Source organism: Chiroxiphia lanceolata, chromosome 5 (assembly GCF_009829145.1).
Source record: "Chiroxiphia lanceolata isolate bChiLan1 chromosome 5, bChiLan1.pri, whole genome shotgun sequence".
Taxonomy (NCBI): Eukaryota; Metazoa; Chordata; class Aves; order Passeriformes; family Pipridae; genus Chiroxiphia; species Chiroxiphia lanceolata.
In genome coordinates, this window is record NC_045641.1 from 65760573 (window position 1) to 65779029 (window position 18457).

Below are 18457 nucleotides of genomic sequence, written 5' to 3' on the forward strand. Positions count from 1 at the left end.
CCAAATATTTCTGCCTAGATTCCTTCTCAAGATTATGAAAAAGAAAAAAGATCACCTCCTCACTCCCACCTTAAAACTCTACTACCTAGGTTTCTACCAAAAACTAAAGGAATTCCCCAAACAGGAATCTGAATGAAAAACTCAATTTCCCACAATTATCAAGTCAAAAAAGGGCATTAAGATTTCAGCTTTCAGCCAGAACTCAAGAGTTTACAAATAAATGTATGGACTAGTTTGCAAATAATCCTAAACATGGGCATTAATATATGCAGCATGCCTTAATAGCACCACCTACCCCTTTATATAACACTTCCTATAAATTTTTCTCAAGCTTTACAGTAGAGAAACAGCTGCCATTTTACAGATGGAAAATCCACAGTGCAGAGGGAGAGTGGCATCTCTAAGGACATTCATCATATACGTGGTCAAGACTCAGAACAGTGTTTGATTCCCAGTCTCACACTGCTTTGCACTGTCTGTCTTAATTAAAAAAAAAAACCAAGAAACCCCCAAATCACAGAATTGTTTTTCCATGCAATCTCGGTGCTATATCACTGGTTACTATGGTTATACACAGCAGAGCCAAACATTTATATCTGACATTCTTTGTAATGGTGTAGAGCCTGAATGACTGATGTTCAAACAGACTTCTGGGCTCTCCTTTAACTTGGTGCACCAAATGAGTCAACTCTGTGAGCAAGGGATCTCTTTCCACAGTGAAGGATCCCAAAGGGAAAAAAAGTTACCAGAAACTAAGAGGCAAATGTAATAAATCCATATGTATATTTGGCTCCATATTTATAGCTGGCTCTCAAAGACTTGCAGGTTATTTGAGGACGGGATAGGGAGAAGAGGAAGAGAATGAGCATTGAACACTTGTCCTTCAGCATATGCTGGATGCAATTTATAGACTTCTGCAACCAAAAAGGAATAATATGTACGGAACTGTAACACAAAAAAAAGTACCATTTAATGCTGGTTTATATAAATAAGTAATTCTGAAAGGGCTGGGGGGAGGGGAAGCATGTAATTAATTATCAGATGGATCTGAGGACTGTGATTTAACAAAGCCAGGCAGAGGCATTTGAAAAGAAAAAGCCATCTTTTCCAAGCACAGTGACGTCAGTAAGCCCCCACTGTGGATGTCACTATGCTAACAAGTGCTTTTTTGGCAGCCTAGCTTCTGCTGTTTAGGAAAAGTAACTACACTAGGAGGAAAAAAAAGAAATCTTTTCTTAGCACATCCTGCATCCCTGAGAAGAAACAAAGGCTCCAATACACAAGCTGGCAGTGAAAGGCTAGAAAAATGACACTCAAACAGGGGAGAGCAGAGAAATCGGCATTTAGGGTACAAATGTTAAATCAGTATGTTGGTGGACATTACCATCTACATACACATGCAAGTACTCAGACACAATTCAACTGTGGCCCACAGTGACACAACAAGGAATAAGCAAGATGTTTTGCTGATGCAGAGAGGTTGTTTGAGATCATATTTTGAGTCATAACATCCTCACTGCCTACATTATTTGCGTTTAATTATTTTGATAAGTCTCTCAGTACACTATTACACTTGAATTTACTATCTAGGTAAATTAAAAACGTTTAGAAAGGAGGAATTACAATTAAGTCAATAGGACCAAATAGTATTTGTCCTTCCCTGCAGCAATACATCAGAAGGGAGTTTTTCTGCTGTTAATGCAGATTAGTTTTGAGAGAAATGGTCCCATTTTTATTTTCTCACCTCAGTATCTTGTTTCTGTTTTATATGGCTAACTCTAAGTGGAAACTAATAGTTTACGGGAAACAGGCAACCCTCCCTCCCCCAATTTAATGTTTTAAACATTCCTTTTATCTTTTTTTCTCTCCAAGGAACTCACATCCCCAGAAAAACAAGACACAGATTAAAACTCTAAAATTATTTAAAGCTAAAACATTTGGTTTAACAGACTGTTGAGTTTGTTTCCAGAGTACCATAAGCAGTGAAGTACCTGGATTTCTAGATTTCAAGAACTATACTGTAAAAGCTCTTGATTTATCACTGGGTATTTATATTAACAAGCACTTAAGAGTGGCTCAACATCAGCTTGCATGAGTATTTAAGGAAGAATTCTTAATAACTCATCTGTTGTATTGCAAGTATCCAGTCTGTTAGAAAACTGTATTCGGTACAATGTTAGAACTTCTAGAAAAAAACCAAAATTGAGAAACAAAAGCAATGGCTAAATTTGACTAAACCAAAACCATCTATGCTTAGAGCTCCATGCATGCCAAACTTTAGGTTACTTAGAGATGAGGTAATAAAACACTTAATACTCAACAGATTTTTACAGGGAAGGAACAGTATTTCTTCTGCATAAGATCATATCCTGCTCCATTTCATTTTAAGAACCGGTTTGATAGCCAAAAGATGGATTCCTTACAAAACAGATGTCTGAAGGATTTTCTTCCTTATTATAGCTAACAGACATGAAAGTCTTCGAGACTTGGTCCTGAAATGTATTTTCTCTGAAGTAATTATTTCAAGGTTACTAAGCAAGTTTTCAAAGAGGTCACATCTAATTCTGTTTCATTCTAAGGTTTCTTGCCTGAATTAAAACAACAAGATGGTGTTACATAAGTTGCTTTTCTGACACTTGTTTGGCTGTTGGCAAGCCTGTTCAGCCTGTGACACCCAGGCAGAGATTCACAGTATTGCAAATATCAAATGAAGGTTATTTCAGCGGTTCAAAAAAAGATTCAGAATGACCCCCTTCAGTGTTATTCCCTCTACAAAGTGCTTATACAATTGATATATGATTTCTGTTTGAAGTTAAGTGAGTTTGATTTGGTTTATTAATTTCTCCACTGTATCTGCAATACAAGACTGATTTTTCAGATTAATTTTATTATTCACTAGGCTTCTCTGGTGCTGTGTCTATGCGATTTTGATTTTTTTTTTTTACCACTTTTTTTTAAAACTTAAAATTTCTCAGCATCTCTGACATTCATTTAGCTCCAGGGTAGCAGGAACCAACAGAGTGGAGAATAGATCAAGTGACAGCAGCCATCAGCAATAACTTCTGTGCCATCAATAACGAGGAGCTTTTAAACTTCCAGTTGATGAGGTTTCCATTAGAGATGTCATGGAGTCGACCCAAGGGACCACATTCCGAGAGAAAACGATTCCCACTGGATAGACAGCAGCAGACAATATTCTGTTTCTGAGAGCACAAGGCTCCTGGTGATAACTTGCTTTTCATTGTCAACACACGGATACAGAAAGATAAGGCTCCAGATAGGGGAGTATAAATTTGATGACAGCTTAATGATGAACAAGAATGGCTCCCCACAGGTTGCCCACAGGTACAACCATTTAATTTAGCCAGAAAATCCAGTTGTGAATTTGAGACTTATGACAGGTTTCAGCCAAGGGCTACCACCAGTTGAGCTGCTATTGCTATTCAGTTGGGAGGGCAGGGGAAGTCAAACATGCCTGCACATACTATTTGTCATTGCACTTCTTTTGATGCCACTGGCTAAAGGAATAAGTCAGGGTTGTTTTTTCTAGCTCCTTACAATCAAGATTCAGAACAGAACTTAGGTTATTTTTACTTCTTCAAAATTTTATCCAGCACTGTTACATTAGTAAGGGCTCTTTAATATAAGGAGAAATTACTTCAGCCAATTTACATTCTGTTTTCAGGAACACCTTTTCATTACATAAATCAAACTAAATAAGAGAAAACAATATACTGTTCCACTCTTTTGTCAATCCACATTACCTTTTCACAGGCTCTGTCTGCACAAGTGCTGCATCTATCATGGCTTTCATCCACAGCTCCATTTCCTTCCCTGTATCTGTGCAGAAATAATAGGTCCTCATGTTTGGATGAGCTGCCTGATTGGAAATGACATGGTCATTGCAATAAAAATATAAGATTCTGTAAAAGAAAAGAGGCAAATATTGTTACTGCATACTCCCTCTAATGCTTTATACAATAAGATTTCTGCAAATAATATTATCAGAAAAAAATATGAAAAGGAATACTACAATGTTTCTCGGTCACTGCACTCATATTTTCAAAATAATTGCCAGTAATTTTCAATCCTAGCTGTTTCTTCATTAATAGGCTACATAAAAAGCCTTACATTTCTTCAATATATTAAAAACTATATTGATCACTCATTAATGTAAATTGATATAATTATTAGAAATAAGATTTTGGAATAGATTTTGGCAGCCTGAATGATACAGTAAGTTTTCAGTTGTACTTACCATTGTAAATAAATGATGTGCTGGTTAGGAGACCAAACGAAGTGCCAAAAGGAGCTCATAAAACAACAACAAAAAAAGTCAGGAGAAAATATTTAGTGAAGTCATTTATATCATGATTTAAAAGATCAGCTGTGAAACACTCCTAACAATGGTTCATGTAATATTGTGATTTAAGTGTTAATAAATCCTTATTTTTATTTATGTGTGAAGATACTTTGTATCTGAATAACTAAAGAACATTCATTAATAAGGTAAGTTCAGATGCAGATACTGGTCTAAAATACCATGTGGTGCTTTAAAGATCTAAGATACTACTAGTGAGTGATATCCATCCACTTTCCCATTTTAGTAATTCTGTATTTACATCAGGCTAAATACTTGAAGCTTCTGCTACTGTATTATGCAAAAATCAGCCTCAGAAGCTGTTTGTCAATCCTGTTGTACATAATAACTGTAAAATGAGTCCTTATCACCAGGCTATTGTGCTTTCAGATACAAAACCAAGTGGAAAAATTGATTCCCTTACCTTAAAGGCATATTTGCGGTTAATGTGGTCCTCAGCAGACAGCATAGATATCTGAAAACTAGGCAGAAGTATGCTACCCAGTATTCCCTCTTCTTTCTCATCTGTGAATGCATAATCTTTGATTAGAGAAACAGTGTTTTGACACGTGATGTTTGTATTCAGACACTTCAGTCAAACTCTTGTGTTCAATCACACAAGACCAGTAACCAGACATTCACCTCAGAGGAAAAGGCATCAGAGAACCAGAGAGCCAGACTGAGCTGTGTTACAGGTATCTGTGTGCAGTCTAAAGGGCAACTGTGCAGCCAACACATGCCACAGGACGTGTGGTGCCCCCCAAAACCTGCCAGGCACCGTGAAACCTCGTCCACCTCTGACTTTCTCCCCGAGATGGACGAGCGCAAAGACCCCTCCTGAGCGCGCGGTTCTGTACCCGTGTAAAGCACGTGAGCTCCCTCGTGGAACCTGCCTTATGGGAAACGCCACAGACAGCTACGCCCACAGCTCTCCTGGGGATCAGTGCCTACCTGCCTGTGACTTCAAAACTGAAGAGCAGATGGAAGCCAAGCCTCTAATTCAGTGACAAGAACAGTAGCCACCTGCTATCTGTTGTTCTGTAAAAACCGCAAATACCTGCGACGCCACAGGTATTCTAAAGCTCTCATTATTGTTGGCCTTTGAGAAAATTTGCACATTCCTCTTCTGATCTCAAGCATATAATGCTACATAATTCCCATTACAGTACTTAATTATAATTCCCTTTGTAATTCCTACAGAGTTTACACTCGATTACATTCTATCTGTAAGAATGCATATGTTTCAGATAATTCGTAAAAAACAAATTCTCCCCCCAAACAAACACCCTTTTCCCAGAACCCTGTTTTACGTACAATTTTAGAACAATACGTTATACTGATAAATTGACATTTTAATTGAAAGCCACAACCAGCTTTTAAATCCAATTACACTTTAATAAAGGAATAATTGAATGCAATTCACAAAGTCAGTCTTAATTTTATTTCATGTAGAGAAATTCTATTCACAGCCGAATCTTGAGGACTGTCCCCTAAAACACTTCTCATAGTTGAACACGGTGCCCAAAATCAATGACTGTGTATCTATGATATTAGGATGAAAACACAGATATTCCAAAATTTCAAGCCTGAAAAATTAACACTGTCACGATTAAAATGTACTTAAACAGCAAAAAAGGGCTATTGCTTATGGGTGGATTTAAAAATACTTTCTTGGTACTCCTTCACTCACTAAATTTTGAAAAGCCACAACCTTCATTTAGATTATTTACATGGCTTAGAAAGCTCTGCCCAGCCATTTTAGTATTACATGACAGGTTAGATGTAAAAATTATGCTTTCTAGGATAGTTATTTAATTGGAGAGCTGAGCATAAAATTATTTTGATTAAAAGGCAGAGATGGAGTGGATCTACTTTCAGGTACTCAACTGTACTCATAAGTATGTCTGAAACCATCTCACCTTCCCCTCTCAAATATTTACTCCCCTGCGAGCCACAAAAAAATCTGCCCTTTTCCCCCTCTGTCCTCGAACACATGGCAAATGCTGAGGTTTACTTTATTTGGACTGCTGTTTGGGGGAAAAATTCTTCCCTTCTGCTAGATTATATTTTGACTTATTACTGAGTCAGTCACACCCACTAGTGCCATATAAAAGCACAAGGCATTTTTTGTTCCACTGAACAGCTGCAGGTCTGGAGGACTTTGGTCTCTGGTAAAGACATACTGCTACATTTCAATTCCAGATTTTCAAAATCTGTTTCCAATCAGACTTGCTTTTATCTACACATTGCACCACTCCATACCCATCTTTACTTGTGTGCTCTGTATGAACAGTACAAGAGAGAAATAGCATATCTTCTGGACAGTTCTCAGAACTTTTACTTGTGGCAACAATAACCTTCCAATAGGACAAGTGGACAGTCTTTCATCCCTCCGTGAAACAAAGTATTCTCTTAGCTCTGAAAAAATACAGTGACATGATTTTCTTTTCATCTGCAGATTGTAATTGAGCTGTTAATTGGAACACAATTGCAGACGTTCAGCAAGACTTACTAATAAAACCAAAAAAAGCCCCGAACAACCAGAAACACGATTTGCAATCTGGGGGTAAGTGCACAGCTCTCTCATTTCTATTTTTCAATGTCTGAGACAGAATTAACAGAAATATAAAAGCACAGGGCATAGAGTGAAAGTTTTTGGACTATCACTACAAGTTTAATCACAGTTTAACAGCTTTAATTACTTTCTAGTACCTAAAAGCTAAATTTATCGTGTAAATTATTTAGGCTGTTCTGTCTGAATTTCAACTTATTAGGCAGATTAATATGTAGAAATTAAAAAGTAAGATTATAGAGCTGTTTGGATTTATTTGTTGTTTCTCTTGCTTATTGCTTTTTTTAAATTTATTTTTAGATACTTCCTGTGCTGCGCTTTTAAGCAATTTAACCTGTTCTTACAGCAGCCAAAAAGTAGAACTGTCTTTAGAACCTTTGGAAGAGAAAACCTAAAGACTTGTTAAAAAGAAGAAAACCCTGTCAGAAAGCACAGATAACGACCATTTAAGTAAACACAGTGTAACTCTATCAGTTGATGCCTCCATGACTGAAATTACAGCCTAATTTTGACTCTGCAATGGTTTATCAAACTATGTATATTTCTTAGGGTAGAGAAATGAAGCCTAATGATTATAGTTTAATAACTCAGAATTTGTTAACTTTGCAGTTACAAGTTGCAAACAGTTACAAAGAGTTGCAGTTACAGAGCTTTCATGTTTCATGACCTGATTTGTCTTTGATTAGATCCATGCTGCACTTTAACAGAACACCATTTTAAATTTATCTGTCACTGCTTTCAGCATCACCAGCATCAGCACCACTCCCACCAATTCTAAAGTCTCATCCTACAGCTGAAACCCTTTCTTACTCTCCACCTTCAATTAAGGTTGCAGATGGCCCTAACTGCTCATGTTCCTCTATTTTGCTTTACAACCCTCTTCGCTCTTGATTTCAGGATTTAATATGTTTCCATATGCACAAATCCCATTTGTTTATCTCCTCAGGAGCACTACAGTTAATAATCTGTAATAGGGAAGGAATCAGTTTTTTAACACACATAACTCCAGACTAGAATTACAAGCAGATAATTTTTCCCATGTAAAGTAAGTCTGATGTAGCTACATAAGGTTACTAACAGATTCCTTTGTTCTAAATACAGCAGAGATTTCTACTCTTATGGAACTGGACAACATTTCACTTTATAAGTATTCATGAACACTGATTAGAGTTCCTAAAGGTGTATATATCCTCTTATCATTCCAAAGGCAGAGTTTCAGCTCCCCTGCACTATCCCTATCCCTTTCAGTTACTTAAATTGCATGAAAAATCAGATTTAAACTGACATACTTAGTTTCTAGCAACAGAAGCAGTGAGAAAACTACAATCCAGAATTTAATAACAGAGGTGGCTGTGAATGGGTTTGCCCTTTGAGCATACCCTGAACAGGCAGGAAGTAATTACATGAAATTGGTAATTAAGGAAGAAAGAAAAAAAAAAAAAAGATAAAAGTAGCAGGCCTGGATATTGACAGCTATACAACCTTGTTAATCTATTAAGTTAAGTAGCAGCTTCTTATTTCTTACATTTGAGTGGTGTGTCCAAATTTATCTGCTTCCAGTAAAATTAGCAAACGAAGGTGTCGGGAGTGGAACTCACCTCTGTAATAGAAGAGACACAGATCGGAGAGCACAAACCACCTCTTCTTCCACAGCTTCATTCCAGTGCTATCCTGTATTAACCAAAGGGATGAGGTAAGAGCTCTCAGACTGTTGACAGCAGTCGTTCATAAGGCAAACCAGGTACTACATAACTGTGGTGCTGTGCCAGTAGCTCATTTTCTTGGCTATTTTAAGTAACTTTGACTTTTTATCACGACCTGTCACTGCATACAAGTGACACAGGAAGCCTGAAGGTAACAGAGAATCGTGGAGTTGTTTAGGTTGGAAAAGACCATTTAGATCATCAGGTCCAACTGTTACCCAGTACTGCCAGTCCACCACTAAACCATGTTCCCAAGTGCCACATCAACACATCTAATTATACCTTCAGGGCTGGTGACCTAACCACTTCCCTGGGCAGCCTGTTCCAGCGCTTGACAACCCCTGTGGTGAAGGATTTTTTTTCCTAATATCCAAACTAAAACTCCCCTGGCATAACTGGAGGCTGTTTCTTCTTGTCCCATCATTTGCCCCCACCTCACTACAATCTCCTCTCAGGTAGCTGTAGAGAGTAAGAAGGCCCTACCTGAGCCTCCTTTTCTCCAGGCATGCTAGAGGCTACAATCTACAATTAACCAAAAAAAAAAAAAAGTGTATATGCATATATATATATATATATTACTAAAAGAACAAGGTAATACTTGGGGTATATCCTCCTTTTTTTTCTTAAGAAACTCTGCTGAACTTCTACTACCACTCACATTTAGAGCAAATTTCTTTCCCAAATAAAGTTTATTCCTAAAGCAATTTCATTTTCTTTTATTTTTATAACCAATTTACACTGCACAACTCAGAATGAAAAACTACCACCACTACTGCAGTGTAAATAAGCCTGAGCATTGCAGCACACACATCCTGGCTGAATCGGATTTAATAAATATGTTAATCAGTTCCAAGAAGAAAAGTAGGTGTGAATTATCAATATTCTTGTAGTAAATAGGGTTTTTGTGGCAACCAAGAGGGATTCTATAACGAAAAACTGTAGGGTGGAGTGGGTTTGGTTTTGGGGTTGGTCTCTTCCCCCCTCCCAAACACACACCCCTGGCAAAAGTCAGCATAATTTTTAGCCTCATATTTCAAGCTCTTCTCCTTTCAGGGTAGGGGAAATGAGCTAAAAGAAGAAAAGGTAAACCAAGCATTACCTAAGAAACATTATTCAGAAAAAGTATGTTCACTGTAAACATCTTCCAAAAAAAGAGTTGGCTCTGGACTTAAAGATTAGTAGAAAAATGGAAGAAGGGTATCATCACATGCATTGAGACAGAACACCCTGAGTTAAACAAAAATTGCCATTCTCTGTGATTACACAAACATGTTGCACTATCAAAAAGAAACCTGCACAAGCTTTCACTATAAATTTCTGAAGATCGTGTCTGTTGATAAAACCCTGGATTGAATTGGCTTTCTACTACTACGACATGGGAATATTGAGCAGCCCCTTTCCTTACAGACACCAACCAAACATCACACTGTTTAAATCATTTTACACAGTAAGCAGTATGACAGTGAGGTGGATTAAAAACTGGTTTTACAGCCAGGCCCATGAGTGGGTGGCCGGTTCCTTGTGATCCGCCCCAGGGGTTGATACTGCGGCCAAGACTACACAACAACTTCATTAATGAGCTGCACACCCCCAGCAAGTCTGCAGATAACACAAATTATGAGGGGTGGCTCAAACACCAGATGGTTGTGCTGTCATTCAGAGGGACCACAACAGGCTGGGAAACTGGGCAGAGAAGAATCTCTTGAAGTTCAACAAAGTTAATGCTCAGTCCTCCATCTGGAGAGCAATAACCTCGTGCACCACCACGAGCCAGCAACGCGCCCTCACGGCAAAGAAGGCCAACAGCATCCCAGACTACATTAACAGAGCTGTCAGCAGCCACAGGGAGGACATCCTTCCTCTCTACTCAGCACCAGGGAGGTCTAGCTGGAGTAATGGGTTCAATGCTGGGCTCACTGGTACAAGAGAAACATGAACACACTGCACTGAATCCAGCAAAGGGTCACAAAGTGATGAAGGGATTGGAGCATCTTCCATATGAAAAGAGGCTGAGAGAGTTGGGACTGTTCAGTCCATATATCAGTGTGTAGAAATACCTGATGTAAGAGTGTATAAAGAAGGTGGAGCCAAACTCTTGCCAGTGACCAGAAAAGAAACAATGGGCACAAATTAAGAAACACAAAATTCCACTTGAGCAGAGGTCAACTTGTTTGTTCTGAGACTGGTCACACACTGCCACAAATTTCCCAGAGAGGCCGTGGTGCAGTGTCCATCCCTGAGGATACAGTCCTGGACAACCTGCTATAGCTGAGCCTGCTTTGAGCAGGGGAGGTTGTGCTACATGATCATGAGGTGCCTTCTAACCATGACAACTGTGTGATTCTGTGATCTTAAAATATATCCAGAAAACACTGCTTTAGGAATAGAGCTACTTTTTTCAATCTAAAAAGTTTAATAGCCCCATAACAAAGCAACAAAATCTCTCACCTTTGTGAGAGTTTTTCACACTCAACACTGAATCAGAGTAGAGGCCACAGGGTTGTCTAAACATGGAAAAGTCTTTAACTTAAACAGATACTTCTAGATCTTATTATCTGGGGGGTAATTTTTAAAAACTGACTCATCAACAGCATCCAGAAAGCTATGCAGGTCATTCCAGTCTATCTGAGTAGGCACAGTAAATGACAATGTACATCAAAATTACATACACACATGTCTCAGCTGAGTTAAAATTACAAGTTCTTACAGGGCTGTTGGTGGATTTTAAAAATATAGTCCTAATATGGCCTAATCAGTTTTGTTGTTCATTTTTTTGATTGTGCTACTCTACTCTGAATTCCTGCAAACCCATATAGTGCAAGTGGTCTGGTATTGCAGTACAGCTAATCTACTGCAGGCTAGCAACACTGTCACTAAATACCAGGAATATTTTCAATAATGCCTATTTTCAATAGGAAAACCTAAAATCATCTCTGGTTTTAAGACGATTATCTTTAGGAAAATAGGCACATCTATGCAAAATATATGAAAAAATAGCTCCACTTCCAATTTTTTATTGAAAATATTTACTTACTTTTAGAAAAAAAATTAAGGATATAGCAAAACAAACAACCCCCCCCAAAAAAAACCCCAAACAAACAACCAAACCAAACAACAACAACAAACCACAAAAAAACCCACCAATATTCTGGGCCATACATCCTTGTCCCATCATCTCGACATGTCGGAAATTAAATCAGCTATTTACTGCCAACATCTGCCTAGATTTTTCAAGTCCTCCATGTATTTTAGAAAGAATTATGTACATACAATCCATCAATGTTCTTTACTTGTCCAATGTCCTTATTTGTATCAGAATGACATCCAATAAGTAGATAATTAATTGAAAACCACGAGTCAGTTCCTCTCAGTTTGGAGCTTCACTCTGCTATCACTGTATTTTATAGAAATGATTGTCTTTTGCACATTACACACATTACAGAAAAAAAAGAAGGGGGTGAAGAAGGTAAGAGTACCTGTTTGTAGAGCCAGCCACGTCTGACAACTGGTGCATTAGGATTTCTCTTTATGGAGTTCGATCTCTTTCCGAAATTATGAACCTTCTTTGAAGATCGTGATGTCTACATTGAATTGAACAGGTTAAAGAAACCATGACATCAATATCTGCTGAAAAATCATAACACATTTCCTTTGCTTTAAGAACTTTTTCTTATACGTGTTCCTCTGGGGGACTGCAGAACACAAACTGCATTCCTTTTTCAGATGAATAATTATTGTGATGGCTCTGCTGGTTTAAGCATTTCTTTCATTTCTTCTGCAGAAAATATAAAGACAAATCCCAAGACAAGTGCTTGAAGATTTTTTTTTTTTTTAAACACGAAAAAATCCAAACAAATACATATCTGACCTTCTTATAAGGAAGGTAGAATGCCTACTGAGTTGTAGAAAGAAAAGTAAACTCTCAGAACTATTATTAATTACGAAAAATTACATCACCTGGGCAGAAAATTCTGCTCTTTCTCGCTTCCAACACTAACCTAATATATGACAACTTGTCTGGATTTCAACAAGAAATAACTCCCCCTTTCCTAACACATACTAGTTTTTTTATTTTTTCTTTCTTCTCAAGAACCTTTTGCTCTGTGATCTCTTGGTTAGTTTGAATATTTACTATTTCACCTGCTTACACTAAGGTCTACTTTGAAACTTTTGTCCTGAAACTCCAGTGCTTATATTTGCTGTTGCTTGTACCTTTTAAAGCCTTGCAATGATCACGTATGACTAAGAGAAGTAGGAAAACCAACCCATTTTAGATTTTATCCTTCTACTTGAATAACCAAAAGAAATTGGAAAAGGCATAAAGAAACGTGCAGTGCTTTGCCAATTCACACTTCCATTCTTCTCAGCCTACATTAAGAAGTCTGTGCTGTAAACTAAACGAGCTGAACATTTACTTGTGTTTTAAACCCTGCAAGAACTGGTGCCTCAGAGACCATGCCACGTGATAGAGCAAAAGAAGTAAAATTCAAGTAAGTTTTTTAAGCTGTATTCATGGCTCTGCTTCAAATCCACCATTTGAACTGAGACAATATAATCCTGTGTCCCAGCTTCCCTATCTCTGCTACTGAGACTAATCATGAGTGTATGCAAAATTCCCGAAGGAGAAATGCTAAACACACACTCAGGTTTTGTTGCAAATTAGGGTATGGGGGTTCTCTGTGGAAATTCTCTCAACACGTATCACAGAACTAAGCTGGGTTTTATATATGTTTCAGAGAGAATTCCACAGTAGGTGGAATCATAAACTGGAAACTTAATTCAAAATTATGTGCAGCTTTTGTCAACAATGCCAGTAACTGAAGGATACATCCCTTGGCTAAAAAAGAATAACGTTACACAAACTACGTGTGTTTGCCTAAAGTCTACAACACAATGAAACAAGGATGTTTTGTCTCTCTTTTCTTGAAAGAATCATGAGGGAATATAAAAACAATCAAGAGTGCTTGTAATTTCCCTTGAAGATACAGCAATTTGGCTCAGCTCTGGGAAGCACGACAGAGCAAGCAACTCAAAAGCAAATTAAGAATAAAAGTAAAAAACGTCCACATTTTCATCTGAAAAATTCTACCACTGCAAAATGGAGAAAGGGTTGTAAGAAGCCAAGAGAATTATGACATCCAGCTGTGAAAAAGCAATATACAGAGAACCTATAACAATCCAGTTATAAAGTGAACTACATCTCTCTCAGTTAACCTGCATGACTTGATATTGGAATATCACACAAGAGCTCTGCCAACACTTTGATCAGAAATAATTTATAATGCTCATAGCTGCTCTAATATTAGATATTAAAGGTTCAAAACCTCTCAAGAGTGTTCTAGAATTCCTGTACTTGTAAAAATAGCTAATGTATTAAAGATGCTTCTGAAAACACAACGAACCACAAGTACTACTAATGTCAAGTCTACCAACAAATTCAGATAATTTAGACAGCTCTCTCTAAGGTAGGTCTGATAAAAAGCCATATTGACTCCAATTTCCCTGAGCTAACAGCAAAGTTCTAATGGGTTACATTCTACCAACTGTGAATACAAACTTCCTTTAATTAAATGCAGCATCACAAGTGCTTTCTAATTTTAGTTAACACAGAGAACACTTTAGATGACTCGTGATTATTTTACCTCACACTGCATAAAGAGAATAACTGTTCACAACAAACTCTGAGCCTTGAGACAATAAGTACTGAAATACTGAAGGTGCATATATAAACTAATTATGAGTTCTCAGACTTTTTACATCACCTCCTCCTCTTGTTATGCCTGGAATCCCTGGCCATTCCATATTCTCTCACACATATCTAATTATCTTAAACTGTGGACACAGGAAGACGGGGAAGAAAAAAAAGAATTGAAGGGTTCAAGTACTTTTTACCCCATAGCACTAAAAATACAGGACACATTGCACAGCTCCAGCTTCTAGAAAAGGTAAAGAGAAAAGGAGGATAGTGAATAAATAATCGAGCTACTAAATACTTGCTGGAGGTGTAGAAGTTAACAGAGCAAGCAAACACAGTCACATCTGGTACCATCTGATCCTTTCTAAGGCATTGTCCTGGCAACTGTGATATTTCTAAAACCAGAACCTAAGTGAGGGACCCTTTATGGTTCCAGTACTGAGAAAGAAGCCAGGAAGTCCAGCTAGTGTTATTCACTCTTTCCCCAAACTGAAAAAACAAACACCAGCAGGGTTTTGAACTCTGGGTAACAGAGCAGTCAGCAGCTGGGGCTGCACACTTCATCACTCTGCAAGATGCTTTTCTCCCTGCTTAGTTGGTAGAGGACACAGGATTTCTGTGAGGCTTCTTCCCCAGTTTCCGAACTAGCACAAAAGTAATTCATTAACCTTAAACTTATTGCATACACATTTGAAAAACATAGGTTGAAGTCCTTGCTAATATTGAAATTTTCTGCATGTAAACTCAGAGAATAGAAATCTATATCTCTGTTACTTTCCAAATCTGTTTAAAAATATGTTCCCAGTCTTCAAGGTTTACATTATCTTCCAAACCACAAAGCAACATGATTCTGCCTTCTGGATTTTGTAGGCAATTTCAGTGCCTTCCAATGTTGCAGTTTTCCGTGAGATCAGTGGGTTTCTGCCTCAGCATTTTAGCTTGGACTAGGAGGCTGCTCTTAAAGCAAATCTCCCAATCATTCATGGTTACTGTGCTTTGGTTTGCATAATAAAGCAAACTGGATTTAATTTAGGGTAAGACTAAAATGGAAGATGCACAAGGAGCACTACTGGACTAGTCTGACTATGGAAACACAGTACAGATATTCAGCCTGAGCACCAATACTGCCCTTCACACTGTCCCTGTTTACTGTGCTGTTTGCTAACGAACCTCATGACTATTAATCCAAAATTTCCAGCCTAGGTAAGGCTATACCTAAACTAACCATTTAAAGCTGGACTCGCTTGAGCACTGTATGAAATATATATAAACAAACTGATAAACATTTATAAACATGGTGATACATCACAGTGACTTTAATAGAGTCACCAGGAGCTCTGCAGCATCTGTCCTGGGCTAACACTCCACTCGCTGTGAGAAAATTGTTCCCTTTATTCTGCTGATAATCAGGACAGCAATGAAGAGCAGCAGAGATGAACTGTGGAGGGTGACTGGTAATATGACTTTACACATTAAAAAGCTGATTCCCTGAATGCATTTCATAATCATATTTGTCTGGGTAGTGATTTTAACAGCAGGGAAAAAAATAAAATAAAACAGACAACTACAAAATCGATTTCTTAATTTTACAAAGAGAGGTGAAAATATGTACTTCTGTAGCAATTTCAGGCCTATGCAGATCTTTTTCACAGTCAGAGGTCTGTCCTAGGGGCTTCAAGTTTAGAAATACACTTCAAGCTAACAGGGAAGAAGCAGCACTTAACAGAGCTGTAGTGTGTTATTTGGCCAGCATCATGTATACAGTGGGAAAGGAGGATTAGAACTGAGATTTTTACTTGGGAAAGACTGACCTTTGCCTCACCTCATATTAGCCTCTGGGTAGCAGCAGAGTCTTTCTGCCACAAGATAGAAACTTCTCCAAGTTCCATATCTATTTGGGATCAATTAACATTAATAAAAGGAAGAACTTACTTCTGTACCCCTCATCTGTCTGAAACTTTAGTTGTACCACAAACTTTTGTTCTATTCCTCTTTACCTTCCAACATTAGGTGTGTTCATGAGTTATCTCTGAAAACAGAAACACCTAAAAAATACATGAAGCAACCACACAAGGCATCCTTCTGCTCTGTAATTTACTGTCCTCAACAACATTGTATTCCTCTTTCATTGTGCTGCAATACATGGAACCTCTATATATTATACTCAAAAGTTGGTAAGACAGCTAAGAATTTCAGGTCCTACTGCTAGAAGACGTGAATAAAAACATACAAGAAAATCAGTTTTGTATCCATGTACAACCCATGGGCCCTTTCTATACAGTTATCTTTAAAAGTGTTTTGACTCATTATCCTTAAATAACTGCCAGAAAATGCTGACTAGTATCAGCTGTGGTTCTACTTTACAAGTATTCACCTCCTAAACACAACAATTTTAAAATGGTGTGGCAATAATTCAGACAAATTCACATCTAAAAAGTGATTTACAGTAATTACACATACAGCCACAAGAACCATATTAATATTTTAAGTCCATTTAAGTAACTGGAACAGGAAGAATGAAAAGTACAACAAGAATCTGTTTTTTTAAAATATTATTTTCACAGAAAGCTAAAGTGTCATTAATCAATGAAAGTAAAGAAATCACAGTAACTGGGCCATAGAAATCTCAATTTCCTTCTAGAACGTTATGAAACAAACATTAGGCTAAAGGGCATTTTCAACTTCTCCTTTGAAAGAGGAGTGTGAAAAATATGCTTGTAAAACACATGCTCCTAAATTGTAATTAATTTCCTCCATTTAACTTAAGATTGCTTCCTAGAAAACTAATTTCAACAGAACTAGCTCTGTAACTATTGCATTCTACATCACTATTATGACTATAGCAATAAGTTATCTTGGGTTTTTTGCTTGCTTGGTTGTTTTAGGGCTTAGCTGGTTCTGAGTTCATTTTTTTGCTGTTGTTGTTTGGGGGTTTTCTAGTTTGTTTTGGTTTAAACTGGTTTTCCTGCATAGACTTAAACATGATCATATGAAAGTTGAGATGGATTTTGTTACTGTTTACAATACATCTGTGACTATTTTTCCCCCCAGCAACATTAACAGATTAAGGCACTTTTTTCATTAAATAACTTTTCTGATGTAGGTCAAGGATTCTGTCTATCTCGTTAGACATCTAAAACAACAAATATTTCCAAAATGCACTTAAAGAAACCTTACAATGTTTTCTCCCACATGGAAAATAAATTATTTCAGTCCAAGTTTCTGAAATTAAGGAATTTGTTCAGTTAAAACACATTCCAAAGTTTATTTTTCTCTTGCAGGCTGGATTAACCTGCCAAAAAAACACTTCTCAGGGTTAAAATTTTCATTGACTAGCAAAAGTATAGAGTTTTTTCCCCCTTGTTTAAATGTTAACTACTAGTAGAAGAGATGACAGGGCTCTTGTCTGTCATCAGTGACCAAAGCAGTTATCTTGGTGTCTTAGCAAACTTAAGGGACTTCTTAATTTTGTATCAAGCACACTCTCTTTTCAGGAACTGAACTTTTAGTTTCAGTTCAGAAAACTAAAAAAGCAATACATGCACACAATAAGCTCATCAGCTTTATCCAGTAAACTTAAAAGTTGATAAAAACATCTGGGCATTTACCTTAACCCCCTGAGAAGCTGGGCAAATGGAGAAGTAAGACACAAATTCAGGTGACCCTAAGAACCTCCAGAACTTTCTCCAGGAATTTTCCCAGGAAAGGAGGACTTCTCGTCCAGTGCCAGCAAATCATGTCAGCTGCTGTTTACCACAGGGTCACCTTCCACCTCTCTTATAACTACTTCTTATACACAATTATAACTGTTTTACCTGGAGAAATCCAGTCAATTATTTGTGATTGAGCAATTCCTGTAACAATGGTTGCCCAGGTGCCTCATCAGTCACTCAAGATTCTGCTGTTCACACAGATTAGAAAGGTCAGATTCTGTGAACAATTTTTAAGTATGTGCAAGTAACAAGATCGGAGTTATCTGATAAAAATTACAGTTACAGTGATAATTTGTTTCAGACACTTCAGTTTCCAAATTAAACATGAAAGGGTTCAAGTGCCCTGAAAAAGAGACATATCCTCTGTTTCTCTTTTTCAGTGGAATACTAATATATAGCACTGTCTAGTACCTT

The 18457-nt window shown here is 37.5% G+C and overlaps 1 protein-coding gene across 10 annotated transcripts in view; it reads right to left on the bottom strand.

The window, feature by feature from the left end:
• Positions 1–18457, bottom strand: part of PLEKHA5 (pleckstrin homology domain containing A5) — a 165652-nt gene that overhangs the window by 48107 nt on the left and 99088 nt on the right. For all 10 annotated transcript variants that reach the window (XM_032687709.1, XM_032687707.1, XM_032687705.1 and 7 more), the window contains 4 exons: positions 12112–12216; positions 8531–8603; positions 4785–4885; positions 3765–3880 (listed from right to left, as the gene is read on the bottom strand). In XM_032687709.1, the coding sequence (XP_032543600.1) occupies positions 3765–3880; positions 4785–4885; positions 8531–8603; positions 12112–12216 (395 nt within the window). The remainder of the gene's footprint in view (positions 1–3764; positions 3881–4784; positions 4886–8530; positions 8604–12111; positions 12217–18457) is intronic.